General features: G+C 42.5%; 1 protein-coding gene across 1 annotated transcript in view; it reads right to left on the minus strand.

The window, feature by feature from the left end:
* Window positions 1-16,552, minus strand: part of cntnap5a (contactin associated protein family member 5a) — a 118,555-nt gene that overhangs the window by 15,399 nt on the left and 86,604 nt on the right. Inside the window, exons 15-19 of the mRNA XM_063497037.1 lie at window positions 14,862-14,989; window positions 13,889-14,059; window positions 12,027-12,245; window positions 6,333-6,572; window positions 2,905-3,126 (exon numbers count right to left, since the gene is read on the minus strand). Of these exons, the coding sequence (XP_063353107.1) occupies window positions 2,905-3,126; window positions 6,333-6,572; window positions 12,027-12,245; window positions 13,889-14,059; window positions 14,862-14,989 (980 nt within the window). The remainder of the gene's footprint in view (window positions 1-2,904; window positions 3,127-6,332; window positions 6,573-12,026; window positions 12,246-13,888; window positions 14,060-14,861; window positions 14,990-16,552) is intronic.

Below are 16,552 nucleotides of genomic sequence, written 5' to 3' on the forward strand. Positions count from 1 at the left end.
AAACAAACACAAATGGAGACCATAACAATGCAGCGTAGAACAGGAAATCAAAGCAGTGTGGATGCATAAGTACTGTAAGAACGGGCCTCATGTACTAACAGTGCCTACACACACAGCTGTGTGCAAATCACCAGAACATTCATGGAAAAATCTGGGATTATCCATATTTTCCTACCTGTAAATGTAGACGTCCCTTTGACCATGGATACAACTGACAGCCTGGCTGCCTTAGAAATTTATAGACAAGACTTTAAAGTGATTACTACCATTACTAATAATAATCATTTTTGTCACATTTATACTGCAACACTGCACTTGTTCTGACTTCTTCCTTGGACGTCAGACGCTATCATTTATTTTTCTCCAGCCAGACTTCCTCCTCATTTTTTGCCTGGATGGTGCAGATTTCCCTCTCACAACACTGTCGCTACTTTCTTTACGTCACTTGGAGGGAAACATGTTTCCTTTCATAGAAAAAATCAGGGCAGTATGCACATAGTATGCAAACTGAGTCTAAAAGGCTGTTGAATAATTCTGATTTACCAACATATTGGTGCAGGTTGGTGAGAAAGAAAGATTGTTACACACGTTTCATAAATCTGATGGTACTTTGGATAGCAACTCATTTTTCCAAAACCCAGAAACAAAATCCAGACTTTCCAGTATCTGAACTCTGTGTCGGACCTTTTCCCTCCTTTCTCATCAGTGATGACACTTAAATCATCAGTAAAGGATTTCTGTGCTCAAATACACGACGTGGGTTAGAAAGTTACAGACAAACAAGCATCCACCCATAAATCTTAAATCTAACTTATGTTTGTGGGGAGCTGCAAACAGGGATGTGCACCCTGGTCAGCAATAAATCCCAGAGCCACACAAACATCCACAGTTACAGCCAGTTTAATTTCATTTGTTAAACAATTTGTACTTAATGAGTAATTAGCATGTCTTTGGGCTGTGGGAGCAGCCAGCTCTGACTCCCATGTTAACAACATTTAACATGTTTACAGACCGGTACAAAAAGCTGTTTTGGCCTCTATGAACACTTCTCTCCTTCATGTATGGCTGATTACTTTCTCATAGCTTCATTTGGATACTGACAGTGTTTAAAGTTAGCTGGTGCTTGCTTTGACTGACAGTTGTCCACCCGTGGGAGCTGTAGCTGCTAGCTGTCTGATAGGCTTCGCCTCCGTTAATTGGAGTCAGTGAACTGGACCTCACCACTGTGTTTATGCCATTTGAGCCTTTTGGAGCATTTTTAATGGAATTATCTGACATATAACACGGCCTGCTATGAACTACAGGCCATCCAATAAGATGCAGTTTTTATGATATTCCAGCTGTAATCTGATTACTGTGCTACTTACCACTAATTAGCAGTTGTGTGTGTATTGTGCCCATACAGTTTATGGATTCAGTTTTCTAACTAAAACAGCTTTTTGGTGGCAGCTGTTGAGTTTTCCTTTCAGGTGGACCCCACACTGAGGTGGTCTGTGGGTCTGTTCCAGCCCCCCGAGGAATATTCTGCCCATATATATAAGCTGATTACTTAGCACCCCACCCTGTCATTCATACAGGTTCAATAATATAGCAGTGTCCAACACCAGTGGGTGACATGATGGTGGATGCATCAGTGGCCAAGTGGACACGAGAAAGTGAGTAAGCTTTGACAAATACAGCTAAAATGTACCAAATAAGTAAATAAAAGTAATTTTGGTATCACAGTTATTGTTGTTCATGCTGCTGAGCAGGATTAACAGCACTGACAGGTTTATACTGTTTCCTTCAGCCTGCTAGGACCCAAACCTGCCCACTGACACACACACACTACTACAGTACACAGATATATGCTGTACAGTACTAGAACCGTCGTTTTCTATTCAGTATTATTTCTTCTTCTTCCCTTTAATGGCCCCACAGCTGATCACCTGCCTCCTCCTCCTATTTAACAGCTCAGGAGGAAATAAAGGAGGAGAAAGCCTTGCTGCCGAGCACAGTGGTAAAGTGTTTGCACACATTTCTAAAAGAAAGTGTACAAACCTTCCACTCCAACAACTCCACCACCATTTTCCTGCCTCAAGCTGTGCTTTACTGTCCTCCCTGTTTTCCACACAGTGACCTGGTGGCAGCGCTCAATTCAGAACTGGTTTCATCAATAAAAGGCCCAAAACGCCTGCCCCAGCACGGCACCATGGTTTCTTCTCACTCCCATTAGTAACACTACATAACGCTAGACTCTCAGACCTACTCAAAGTGCGATGCTCCTCTGGGAGGCACCGAGACAGAAGAGTCTTCGTGTCAGCACAAGTGCTGCACTTTTGGACAACAGGTTGTTTTCACTGTAGCCTCCTCTCTACATCACTACACTAATCAACTCGTTAACTCTGGCAAACCAGCTGTTGTCTGAAATCAAGACATGAACCATGTGACAGTGGAAATGTTGTCACCACATTTACATACAGTGAAATCCAGAGAAATTCACCTGAACACTGAACTCACCCTTCATTCATGTGTCAAAATTCACCACCTGGACTGTAAAAGAAACATTTACTGAACTTTCTTAATGCTCTTAAGAGCAAATCCACTAACTGTGAGAAGCCCAGATTGCTCTGTGGTCAACAAATACTCAAAATAATTACACAGGGAATCCAAGTCAGAGGGCTACGGAGCCAGGACCAACTGTGATTCACAGCTGCCATCCTGATAAAAACAGAATCAAAACAAATATTTCCTCTCATACTGTGAAAGAACTGCTGTTGTTCTTCAGATAACAGGATGTAAATGTTATTCAGCATGGCTTCTTTGCCTACGAGAAGCATGTTCCATGTTTTTAAAGTTTGCATTCAAAGAAGAACATGGTTACACAACTACAACAACATCACCATATGTAATTACTGTACGTACCATTTGTGGCCAGGATGACAGCGATGTATTGCTGGCTGAAGGTGCTGACAGTGAGCAGCATGGCTGGTCTCTGGGAGGTGACGAAGCTCAAGGCCACGTCCTCTCTGGCTCTGCTGTCGGTGGAGGAAGTGGAGGCCTGAGAGCTTCTGTTCTGCATCACTGAGAAGGGCTCCTGGAAGGTGTAGGTGACTGAGGACTCTCTGTCAAAGGACACAGACACCTCTGCAAAACAGAAGGGATGCTTTTAGGTGCTGAGTCAACCTTTGAAGAAAAATAACTACATAAATAATCACCGAGACACAATCAGCGAGCTCCTTCAGATGTGGAGTGGTTTATTCAGTATCAACTGGATTTCGTTGCTTACCTAAAAATAGCCCAGCTTTAGTGTCCATCCAGCACAGCAAGGCTGCAGCAAAACTCATTCTAGTATTTCATGATATTCGTGCTGTTTTCACCACTCGGGGCAATTTATCAGACTTCACACGGCTCCCTCCGTGCCCACAAATATTTTTTTCTCCCACAAATGCAGCCTTACTCCCAGAGACCTATAAACAACTTTGATGTATAAAACTGTTGCAGTTCTCACACTCGACCATACAACCGTAAAACAAGCCTGTGAAGCACAGTGAGGGAGGTCAACAGCGTCCTTCCCTGTGCTGACTTTATTAAAGCTACAAGGTGCAGACATACAATAATAGTATGAAGGCTGCTTTAAATTTCACAGTGACTCAATACTAGCAGGTAGCTAATAAGTAAGTTTATATTATTATCATATTTTCATTTATATGAATTTCCATTTGCAGTATAAGTGCATTTGCATTATTAATACTAAATGTTCACTTACAGTATTATTTGATTTTCATTCAGTATATTCAGCAGCTCAGCTTTAAATGTAGTCATAGTGTGGTCACTGGGTAACAGCTCATATCTGTGTTACACTCATCATACACACGTCTGCCCAGTTCACCTCAAACCAGCTGGAAGTGGTTTTATTCCTCAAACTATGTTTCTCTTCCTCTACACCAGTGTGCGGGTCATTACCTGCAGGAACTGTTTGCATTAACTTCATCAAAGCTTCACTGAACTTTTATTGTTGCAGGAAATCTGGAATTTGAGCAGGTTCCAAAAAGAAGACGATCACATTTTACAATTTTACAGTTTCCCAAACACCAGACTTGTTTTTAACTATTAATCAAATTAAGCTTAATTAAGCTTCCATTAACTGTTATGTACACTTAACTAATAATCCAATGACATAGTGATATTGGCTTTATAATCCATATTTGAATGCATTTCAATCAGTGTGTGTTCAGCTGATTCTTTCACTCATTCGAGAAAAGACGAGTAACAAGCTGGAAACAGATTGGTCTCCAGGAGCCTGAGAGGAGGACCTGACTGCAGCACCTGGTGCTGAGGCCACCTAAACAGGTGCAGATGCTACGCTGGTCACTTGTTTACTGTCTGGGTTCAAAAACCAAAGCAAACCATAATTTAACATTCAAATGAAATGCAGATTTGATGTGTTGGAGAGTGGGTGGGATGAGATCCGTGTTGTGTCTACCCAGCATCTCAGTGTGCTGCTGCTGCAACGACACGTTAGCAGTGAGTGTGTCAGCAGTGCTACAGTCTCTGCTGCTAGCACACACCACTGAAGCAGATAATCTGTAGTCAGCGGCAGCTCAGCTGCATGTCATTGCTGGGTGCCTGGCTTTTAACAAAAGCGTATACACTAAGTAAAGAACAGGAGATGAAACTGGCTCCGTTCGGTCATATAACAACAGCGTGAAGTAAAAGCAAAAGCACTTTAATTTAAATCTCTGCAACTCATGAACACGAATGCAACATGCACTCTATGGTAGACAGGATATATATGTATAAAATGAATCAATATTGCTACTTTGTATTCCTTCAGTCTTTGTGCTTTAGGGCTAGTTCTGATTTATATAACTGAGGTGATTTTGCAGTAGTTTAGTTTTGATTCCCAGTGTCATATCTTTAGGGATCATGTGTTGTGGAGGCTCAGGGAAATGAACAATTCTCCAAAAACCTGATTTATACATGTAAATATTCTCAGCTTCTGGTTTAAAGTCTTACTTAATACAACACGAACGTCACTCTGTAACTGATGGACCCTGGAGTCAGCGTGCTCTGTTGACCATGTAAGTGACGAGCTGTGAGGCGAGGGCAGCGTCACTTTGCTTCACAGTCAGATCTGCTCTGTGTCACTTCCTGTTTTAACACACCAAAATGATCTGCTTGAGGCTTGAAGACAGAACTTTACTAAGCGATGGGTCACTGTCACCACATCTATCTGTGGGGTTACACAGTGGGCCATTACCAGGACAGATAAGGAGCTAAACGTAGTGGGAGAGAGACAACAGGACATCCTGAGAGAGCGCGAAACTCAAGCTGCTGCAGTCACTACTCAAAACTGGCCGAAGCAAATATTTCCATGTGATCGGTAGAAGCTGTTACAGCACGGAGAAGAAGCTCATTGGTTAGAGCGTCTCCAGCACGCACTGAAAGTTTCACTATCACTGAGAACAGACGGGCATGTGCAGATGAATATGTCAGTCAGCTGGCGAGCACATGGAGATCCCGGTGCAGCTAAATGTCTGCTCTTTGTTTGCTTTCACTCACACTGAAGAAAGGAAAAAGCTTTCAGTGACAAACTGTTAGTGTGACTTTGTTTTCCTGAACGTCTGCAGCACACGTTAGTGTGACTTATACAGCAATAGAGACACAATGGAAACACGGCAACATTAAATAATCGGGAATGATCCTTTCAGATGCAACATTCACAGTACTGCGTTTAAACTGTTTCTACACGACAAAACTTTGAATATACAGTGCTTTAAAATCTGCCTTCAAAAAGCTCGTACTCCCACGCAGAGCGAGACGAAGCTCAAACCAAGCCTGCAGTCTAGCGCAGAAACAAACCAAACCACGGCTCGCTGTAAGAAACCGGCAACATCTTTGAAGTGAACAGGTTCCACCTTCATATTTAACATTCCAGACAGGAAGAAGCAGCGTAAATTGTACTCTGTGATTAGGCATATTTAGAGCCAGGCTTTTCATCTCTGTTCCCACAGAATGTATATTCAATTTGTTTCTTTGTACTGCATCCATATGCTTGTTTTCACAGCCTGCTCCTCTGCTATTTGTGCAGGCTGTTGATGGGTTTTTGTTGTGTTTGTGTCTGCTCTTCTCTGCTCACAGACTGCATGAGATAATTTGTTCTAATGCATTTGAAATGTTCTTGGAGCTGGAGTCAGGACAGGTATTAATTGCCTTCTGCATTACTTGCATTTGCTGTTGGTTCCCTGTAATGGAATAACCTCGACGGTGATCGATCATCTGTTTGTTAGAATCAACATCATTCAATTAAATGAATTACACAGCCTGCACGGTTGTTTCCAAGGACTCACCTTGGTTGCAGGTGGTTCCTCCGTAGGCAGACTGTGAGCAGTCACAGATGTAGCCGTTGCTTTTCTCCACGCACCTCCCTCGGTTGTGGCAGAGGCTACTGGATCCGGTGCAGTAGCCGGGACAGCCGGCGCTCACTCCCGGCGTCATCTTGGCCCTCTCCTCCAGATCGAAGCTGACACCATTGACAGTCAGAGACCTGATACAACCCAGGAAACCTCTCTGCTGGGACGCCGTTCCTCCTGAGACACATATTTAGGATGCACAGGTGATGTGGTGGTATAACGCCCTGCAGCAACTTTAAAATCAGGGTTCATTTGAAAGCTGAATTGTAAATCCACGAAGTCGCCAGTGAGCTACGCAGCGATGAAGTTAAGATGAGCTTGTGTTTTAGCCACACGCTAAAGAAGTACGGTTTCATAAAGCAGAAAAAATGACCTTTGAAAGAGCTCGGCTGTTCTAAGATTGCTACGTGGATATGCTAGGTCGCTACACCCAGACAGAAATATGAATGAGGTGGACACAAACCTTACTCATAAAGGGGTCACTGTTGATCCGGTGCATAGTTAAAGGTCCTGTGCGCGTTCAGGAAACATCACCAAACTGATATATAAATATATAATTTGATAGACGAGATGTTGTGGGGGAAACAGAAAAGAAGAAATATGACTCGGTGACAAATTTCTCCTTTCTGAAGGTGGAAGACGGATGACTTGAGATTGAAAATAATTTATCTGAGAAATAAAAATACAAATGTGTGAATATAATCTCCTTTCATGATCCCCCGAGGCTGACAGATGATTCTTGTTAAATCCTGTATTGTTCCACATCGAGTGAGGCTCTGCCTATATTTATATATAGCAAGCGTTTGTAATGAGCTGCCTCATGTGAAATCTGCCTGGCGGAGGGTTAAGGTGAAATAACGCATGTTTGTGATAGTGGGAGCTGTGTTAGCTTTTGTGCGCACGCTGACATTGTGGGACTCTGTGTGTTTGGCACTGGGCTGACCAGAGGATTCAAACCTTAAACTGGCAACAGTGTAACTGTTACACTTCTGGATGCTTTGTCTTATGTACACGTGCCAGCTCACAAGTGAACAGCAGCATCTGAAATAAACACAATTTTAGAAGCTGCCAAGTCCCTTACAGGGATTTTGTTCTCACACAGTTTAATAAAAGTGTAATCCGAACGTGATAACATAAAAATAGTACTAGTATGTAAAGTACAGCCTCTGTGGAGCAACGGACATGACAAATGTTCATTGAGTTTAGCACATGACTAAAAAACAGAGCAACAATATTTGAGTGTTCTGAATCGACTCTATGGATCCCAGGTTCTTTAACAAACACATGACGAGTATCAGGTTCATATAAATACTTTCTTCCCTCTAAGCCATGTGTTCATTTTTCTATCTGTGTGTGAAACTTTGGGTCGATTTTTCATTGGTAACATAAATTTGACATGTTTGAACCTTGAAGGCAACACTGCGCAAACATCTACCTTTAAAGCTGCTGAATGGATAAAATAATGGAAAAGAACGATTACATGGACAGTGTAATAGAAACTCATCTTTATATCAGCTATAACTGCGGTCGCTTCTCCGTGGGATTAAAACCGTCCATCTTGGGAAAATATAAAGTCCAAATATCCACAGTTGGATTTTCAGCTTTGAAGCTAAATTCAGCAAAACCTTTGGCACACGTGTTTTATGCAGAGCACAACCACAGCCACACTTTACAGAAATAACTAAAGAAAAGTGATTATCAGCTTCATCTGACAAAACATTAGCACCAGCTTCAGGTCTTTGCAACATTTGAAAAGAGTGAGCTCTGAGCCAACTCTGGGCCAAACTTTAAAAAGTGTTTGGAGTCGAGCTTTGGGGATTTTGCAAGGTCCATGAACTGAGTCAATCAAAGTTTTCACATCAGTTCTTTTCCGAGAAAGTCCACAACGTGCAGTGGAAGCTCACAGATGTTCCTGCGATGCCACGTTCAACTCTTTCAGCAGTGAAACAGAGAATCACACACATTGTTTCTTTATGATTACATACACACTGTCATTATATTTACAAAGCTTCTAATCAAGGCTGTTATTTTTGTCTGGAAACATCAAAGCTGCTGTTTTTAATATTCATTCTAATATTGTTACTGTGAAGTTTTGTTATCTCCTCTTCTCCCACAAGAGCAGGAAAAAGCATTTCACAGACACAGTCACATGTTAGCATGAGACCAAACTGAACATCACTTCTGTGCCTTATGAAAATTAAATCTTCAAAAGATAATGTTTTTCTTGTGAGATCCACAGAAGATCGATTGTCCTTTCACTAATAAATGATTTCATAAGGTGAAAGATCCATTAGGTGAGGAAAAAACAGACTTTAATGGGATCTCTCTCTTTATTATTAAGCAGAGAGATTAAAATGTCAGAGTGTGAAAGGCTGCTGCAGAAATATGAGAGGAAGAGAGCAGACACGCTCCCTGACCAAGACCAATCATGAAAAAACAATAAAATACATTTGAAATTGGCTTAACACCAGAGCAATGCAGATCTTAATATAATACTCAGATGATGTATGTGTATTTAAAGAGGTTTTGTTGCTGTAATTACGTTTCCTCTCCATCCTGGCTATGAACAGATAAATCCCTTCTGTGACTGTCAGAGTGGACATCAAGAGGAAACACAGTGACGCTGCTGTCAGAAGACCCCCCCCCCCCCCCCCCACGCCGAGCTTCGTGTTCACTTCAGCTCAACTTCATGAATGAATCTTGGGCCTAAAACTGTAACAATCCACAGGGTGCGGGCCCAAGTACAGGACACGAGACACAGAGCAAAATGCAAAAACATCTGTCTGACTCAGACAGGGGAGAAAAATGGCAAGGGGCCGATTTGCAAGGATGAAATCCTTTTTGCAAAGAGTTCACTAGAAAACACATGCAAAACACTAGAAAACACATGCAAAACACAAGGAAACACATGCAAAACACAAGGAAGCACAAGGAAAGCTCAATGCCAGGCACTGCTAAGAGAAAGTGGAACGTGACAAAGGGAACTGAGGGAGTATCTGCTGGGGCAATAATGATTCATTGATGGCAGCAGGGGGAAAAAAATCAAAGAATTTACAGAAAAGCAAAAACAAGTGACACTCCAGCAAGTGGATAATTTTCAAAATAATGCAAAAAGAAGTTAAAGATAAGATTGTGTCATTGCACAGTCAGACTAGAGTCCAGACATCCATCAAAAATGTTCAAAAGGTCTAAATGAAGTTGGCTGGGTGGAGGGCAATGTCTGCAGCTGTGAGCAGCAGAGCCTGTAGGTGACCACTCGAGAGTGACAAGGATGGATTTCCAGGTAGCGGAAAGGCTGAGGACCTGAGCTGTGAAAACAAGGAGCGAGGCAGGACTTGGAAAAACTCTGTGAACTGGAAGAACTGACAAGGAAACGACTAGAACGACACTTCAAGTAGAGCAAGATCCACTGCAGAGCGAAGGTGGAGGCAGAGTATATACACAGCAACAGGGTTGAATGAAGCAAGAGATTTCAAAATAAAACAGGAAGTTAACAGAAACCCCAAACCATGATGATAACAAGCAACATGGACAATAACGACTTGATGGAGAAATGACACAAGAGCAAGTCTATCAACAGTTTTAGAAAAATAAATAACTGAGCAGATATAAAACATATTTATCCAAAAGTCTGTTTAATTACATATATATTTAATATGCATTTCAAAAAAGCTCAGCAGCTACTAGCTGTGCTTGCACACGCTCAGTACTCAGTATCAGGAACAGCACACAAGCATCAAAGAGAACATCACCATTACACCACCATGCTGCCTGGCTGCAGCCCTGGAGACGGGGTGAAGACTACCAGTTTCACCAACACTCAGCCCAGTCAGGTCAAAGTAAAAGATAAAACTAACATGATGAATGCAGCGTTTACTCTCGGCATCAGAGGCAGCTCTGCCCTCTCTGTCCTAATCCTCTGTCCTAATCCCCTCACACAGTGAAGCACTGATATGCACACTTCATATACTGCAGCCCACAAGCTGAAGTGATTCTTCAGTTAGCAAAAAGCTAAATTATAGGCAAAAGTTCACATTTGTGAGCTCAGAATATAGAAATGACGTAAAGTCAAATTCTCTGAGTATGCCACAGCAGGAACGACATGTTTTTAATCACACTTGTCTCTCTAACGATGCAACTTGCTGTCTGACAGCTCGCATGTCGTGCCTTCTACAGCCAGAGACGATATCTGTTGCCACGTCGCAGTATTTGCTGCCACTAAACCAGGGTTCCCACCTTTCCAGCTGCACTTGTAGAACAGCCAGCAGGAATAATCTCCCCCTCCAGGATTTCTGCAGGATTTGAAAAATCCTAAATCAAATGCTTTTTAAGACATTTAAGACCTCAAGAAATAAAAATGAACACTGAACAATGACTAAATGAATTCAGGCTTATTACTAAGCTTAGGTCAGAGGTGTAAAGCTCCAGTCCTCGAGGGCCAGCGTCCCTGCTGCAACACACCTGAATAACATTAGCAAGCCTTGACTGCACGCTGAGGAGGCAGTCCAGCCATGTGATTCATGTTACAGCAGCTCATGAGTGAATGAACACAGTGCAACACAAGTACTTTCTTCCAAACACTTAAGATTTATTGAAATTTACTTGAGCAGGGTTACGGGTTGCCTCCTCAGCATGCAGTCAGGTCTTGCTAATGATATTCAGGCGTGTTGCAGCAGGGACGCCGGCCCTCGAGGACTGGAGCTTGATACTGCTGGCTTAGGTCAAGAACAGCTGAACACCACAGCACAACACAGTTTTTATAAAGTGAAACTTCCCTTTCTCTTTTTGCAGCCATTCCCCAACTCTCTGTGAATGGTACTCATGGCCATTGATCAGTGGTCTTTGATCAGTGGGTTTTGGTCAGTGGTTGTTGATCAATGGTCATGAGAATTTGCATAATTATGATTAAGGAACTGACCTCCCAGCCCATTGTTCCTTCAGTGGGCTGGTTTCAGTCATTATGCAAATGTACTGTTTATAAGATTGAAACCTGCAGTCAGCTGAGACTGAAGAAGTCACTTGGATGAGTGACGAAACGTTTCTCCCACAAAACGCTACGTCCAGATGAACAGAATCAACTTTTGGAGATTTACTTTCTCTTGTTTTTCCATCTCCCAGAGTTCTCCTAGTTTGCTGTTCATCCCAGAAAATCCCATCTTTATACAGAACCTGCTTACGGATCAGTTATTCCATGTTGATATTAGCAAAGCATTAAAACAAATAACCAAAACAAGTGACACGAAGCCTCTGACGGCACCGTTGTTCTATGAAACAAGAAGGTGTGAACGTCGCGCTTCCTCTCAGACTCTGTGAATAACGATATGCCCAAAGTTTGACCAGCGAGAGCCAAAAATGACTTCGTACCACAGCTTTACCTGAACCTGCTGACCTGAAACCACATGGGTCACTGCTGCACTGCTGCAGGCTGATTGGATAACTGCATGTATGAGAAGTTAACATGTATTCATAATAAAGCACCCAGGGAGAGCATTTCTCTGGGTGTCTGTGTGTGAAGGGACTACAAAGGCATGCTGATGTGAGTCTGCTGGTTCAGTGTTTACATGTTTCTGCCTGTTAAAAAGTCCTTTAATGCAGACCTGAGTAGGTGGACTGGGTGTGATGTCAGCCTACCTACGAACAGCTGGCTGCTGAGCCGTAAGCGGAGGTGTCCGTCAGCCGGAGCCTCCAGGAAGCGGAGGGGGAGCTGGTCGACCTGCACGGAGGCCTCCTTGGCGTTGCGCTCTGCCCTCACGTAGTGCCACTGCCTGTCATTCAGAGGGACGTGGGACTTTACGGACAGGACCGCCGGACCGTTTCCCACATCAAAGGAGAAAGTCACCACTGAGGGAGCTGGGAGCCACACACACACACACACACACACACACACACACACACACACACACACACACACACACACACACACACACACACACACACACGACATTCAGGTCAGACTGAATGCGATATTAGGTTTTTATGTTCTTCTCTATCCTGCCTTTCTGATGCAATCTGATACAATGCTGCTGGGAAAACCTGATGACCTGCATAGATTTATGAGGGGCTCAGCTGACAGTTCGTCAATATTTCAGTGTCTCTGATGCTGCATTCATACATAATGGCTCCAAATATCCTCACCATTCCTCCAGATAGGATGTGAACGCAACACACTGCAATCAACAACCTTACCTTTAACTAATGACACAGCGCTGTTGAACTACATGTGATGGCTGGATATGCACTGCTTACTAAGATAAACTAATATTCCTGATTTTTTAATGGAAACCTTTTTTCTTTTATTTTCCACAGTCAATCTGATTCTTTCCTGCTTTGGTGAATTCATCAGGCGTCACTGCACAGGTCATGAAGAGCGGGCTTTGTGACAGCATGACATTACCGTTGAGTGTGTCATTAGGATTACATCATTCAGTGGAGTCCTCACACGGTGCTTCTCTGGGAAATGAAACTGTCAGCAGGAGCTAGCATGTCTACCTGAGAGAAGACTGATTAGCAGGCTTTAGGAGGCGCTCTGTGGTAATACGTGGGTATAATACTGTTGTAATCACAGACTGATTAGTAACCAGGGTGGTTTATAAATAATACCACGGTGGTCATGTCATGTTAACAAGTTGTTAATTTCACAAATTAAATCATTTTACATTTCTACAAAGTCACCCATTTCTAAATCATTAGCAGTTACAGACATTGCTGCTGTTTCTATAGTTTATTTTCAAAATGATCTACTTACCCCGGCTACGCTTATTAGCACAAACGAGGTGTTAGCGGTGTATTTATGGATGCAGACTGCTAATCAAACTATTCCAATAATGAATTTTCTACTTGTGGTTTTGGTCACATTTATTCGTTTTCCCTTTTATTAAATATCTGTTACATCTTAAAAAGAAAACATGGCCTCTCCTGAACCCTGGAGCCATATTTGGCCCACTTGGATCAGCTCGTTACGTAGCACTCCATCCTGCATGCATACGGTGCTTTTGTAGTCTTACCGCTCAAAGTCACATTTTAACCGTACACTCATACTGCACTTTACTCTACACACAGTCCATATGATGACACAGTGAGGCATGACTTCACAAACCTACACGTGTCATCACAGTGCTCTGCTCTGATAATAACCTGCAGGCTGCACTTTTATGCTTTAAGCGTGTAATAATGGTAATAAGGTGTCGTTAAAAACAGTAGTATTATTTTCATTATGAAAGAGAAGACATTCATAACATCTATGCACGCATACATGTGTATATGTACATGCCTGTACTCATGTCCACGTGTGTACCCTCTGATTTATTCCACTGTCTAAATGTTGTTTTGTGTTCAATAAGTTTATTACCAGAATCAGATCAAATACAAGGCAGTAGCATATCCAGTCAATAAACCTAACCTTGATATAATGTTTCCCAGTTATGACTGAACTGCTCTTGTTTGTAGTTTGTGTGTATTGCACCTCTCATACTGTAGACACAACGTGCACTCACAGCTAAGCTCGACTCTGATGAAGTCCTTGAGGCCCTGGTTCTCCAGAAACACTCCAGAAGGAGCGCTGGTCTTGAAGTGAAAGGAGATGTCAGACGCCAGCTCTGCCTGTAGGGTGGGGAAGTACAGATATGACGACTCCTGGTAGAAAGAGGCTGCGTTCCATATCGACCCTGGAAGGACAGGAGGAAGCGAAAAGAACGTAAAGATGACAAACAAAGTGAAGGGAGGAGGCGGTGAGCGGCGTTTGTGGAGAAGCTGTGTCACGCTGCATCTCGGGGACGTTTTTGTTCATCAATGTAAAACCTGTGTTATTTCCACCAGGCAGCAGGTTTTCAGTCAAATGGAGCACATAAAAAAACTCAATAACTCTTGTTAGGAGAGTTCATTGCCATGTGATGCTGCGCTGCTGAAATACTGAGATCAAAAATTCCTGTGAAAGAAAATCAGTTTCTTTTAAAAGATACTTTGGTTCTGCAGAGAAGATCGAAAAGCAAATAATCCAAGACATCAGTGAACATGCAGCGACCGTACGTGGCACACATTACGAACAATAGGTGACATCACAGGCTTCTGAAACACTGTAGCTATCCTCTAAATAATTTATACATTACATGCATTATGCATCATCAGCCAGACGTTTGATGTGTTTAAGAAGCTTTGATAGCTGCTATTAGACTTAAAATAGACTTATTTGGGGGGCGGGGGATGGGGGAAGCTGGCACGCTTAAATTCTAAGACAAGCAGCACAAAATCAAACCCCAGCCCTCTGCAACACCTGCAGATATTTACTAAAAACGAACTGAAATTTCTGTGATCCTGCCTGCACCACAGATGAGGTTTTAACTGTCGATCCAGCGACAAACATAAAAGCACAAGTCGCAAAGACATTGTGTGAACATTTTGTGTCTCTAATCAGCCTCCATCTGCAGCCAAATCTGGAACAGTAGCTTCAACAGTGAGGTGATCACCTACTGTCTCCATAACAACGCAGAGGGCCGATGTGGTAGACAGCCTGCGAGCCCATTCTGTCGGTGTCTCCGATCACTATCTGGCTCACTGGTAGGTGGTCTTTGTAGGAGAGGACTCCTGTGTCATTAGCCCTGTGACAGAACAGAGAAAAGAACCAAATAAATAGTAATACACAAATCCTCAGGGGCTGGATTCTTTCATGGGGGTCCAGATAAAGGCTGACTTTCAGCTCCGTTAGCACAGAGCGCGCGGTAAACACCCCATAAAGGGAACCATCTATCACAGAGCACACATTTGCCTGTGAAAACATGCAAACGGAGCTGAAACCAGGAAGGCTTTGGAGTGGATTAACGCACCATAAACAAAGCCATTGAGAATGTTTAAACTCCAACACAGCCTTTGTTTCTTCATTCATGGCTCAGAAACGATGATGAGTTTAATCAAAAGTGAAATATTATGTATGAGCTGTAATTAATCATTTTGGATTAAACTGTGCTATACGAAATTGTCAAAGGCATTTTCACACAATCCCAAACAGATAATAAGCTGCAGAAATTGGAGTGTGAAAATGACATTGAACACTGTATGATCTACATTTTTAGGAGACAAATTTCGACAAAATCCTGGAGCCTGAGCTGCTCGTGGTGTTAGCGTTCCCTCTGAAAGGAGCACAACGGTGACTCGTTAGTCACATTGTCTGTCTCACAGTCATCCTGTGGATTATCTCAGTTCATGGATAAACCATCCATTTATCATTATTTCATTCAAACTGTTGTGTCCTTCTGTTTCCTGCACACAGCTGTGGTCTCACATCAGTGTGGATCAGATTATTACTGGCTCCTACAAAAAAGTAGGTTCTTTGTAAAACGCGTATGTGTGACATCAGCTAAAGAGACAACATATCCAATGTTAAAAGTGAGATTTAAACCCAAACAAGCTGAGAAACGTGCAATAAGAAAATAAATGTTGTATGATGGAGAGGCTGCTAGATACTGCAAATAATTCAGCTATCTATGAGAAAAATGCAGAGAATATATGAATGTTACATCATATTGATATCAAATATCAAACGCTCCGGTCTTCAACCCTGCATTAAGAATAAACATGTTTGTGTAAACTATGTGATAAAATCACTGCACAGACTCAGGAAGGCTTCTTCGTGCCACTGTCAACAAATGCAGTTCATTTCCAGCCTCTGCCAAACAAAACACACAAACTAGATCCAGGAATGATTCTGGCTTCAGATCATTTCAGAAAGAATCAGGTGACGGCGATGATTAAGTCATGAAAGCAGATCCGCTGGATTAGAGAAGAGCAACCATGTGGCTCGTTCTCCGGTCTGTAAGTGATGACGTATGAACCTTGCTTCAGGGTCTAGACTACACTGCGTTTATTAAAACAGTTGCAGTTGCATTTGTCCCTAACCATCGGGAACCCTCACGTTAACTTTTATCGAGTGGAAAAAAGTTAGCGTTCATCTATGTTATGCTAACATAGCTGTGTAGCTAGCCACCACGTAGCACATCATTATATACCAGCTAGCCCAACTTCAGTAACCCCACAAACGTCACTGCTGTTTACTTTTCTGTTGAAAGTGATAGGTACATTTTAATCTTTCAGAAATCCCTCAGAACATGCTATATCATGTTTAGGTGGAAACTAGCAAGCTAACTTCCTGCTAACGTCTAACTCTG

Source organism: Pelmatolapia mariae, linkage group LG16_19, assembly GCF_036321145.2.
Source record: "Pelmatolapia mariae isolate MD_Pm_ZW linkage group LG16_19, Pm_UMD_F_2, whole genome shotgun sequence".
NCBI lineage: Eukaryota > Metazoa > Chordata > Actinopteri > Cichliformes > Cichlidae > Pelmatolapia > Pelmatolapia mariae.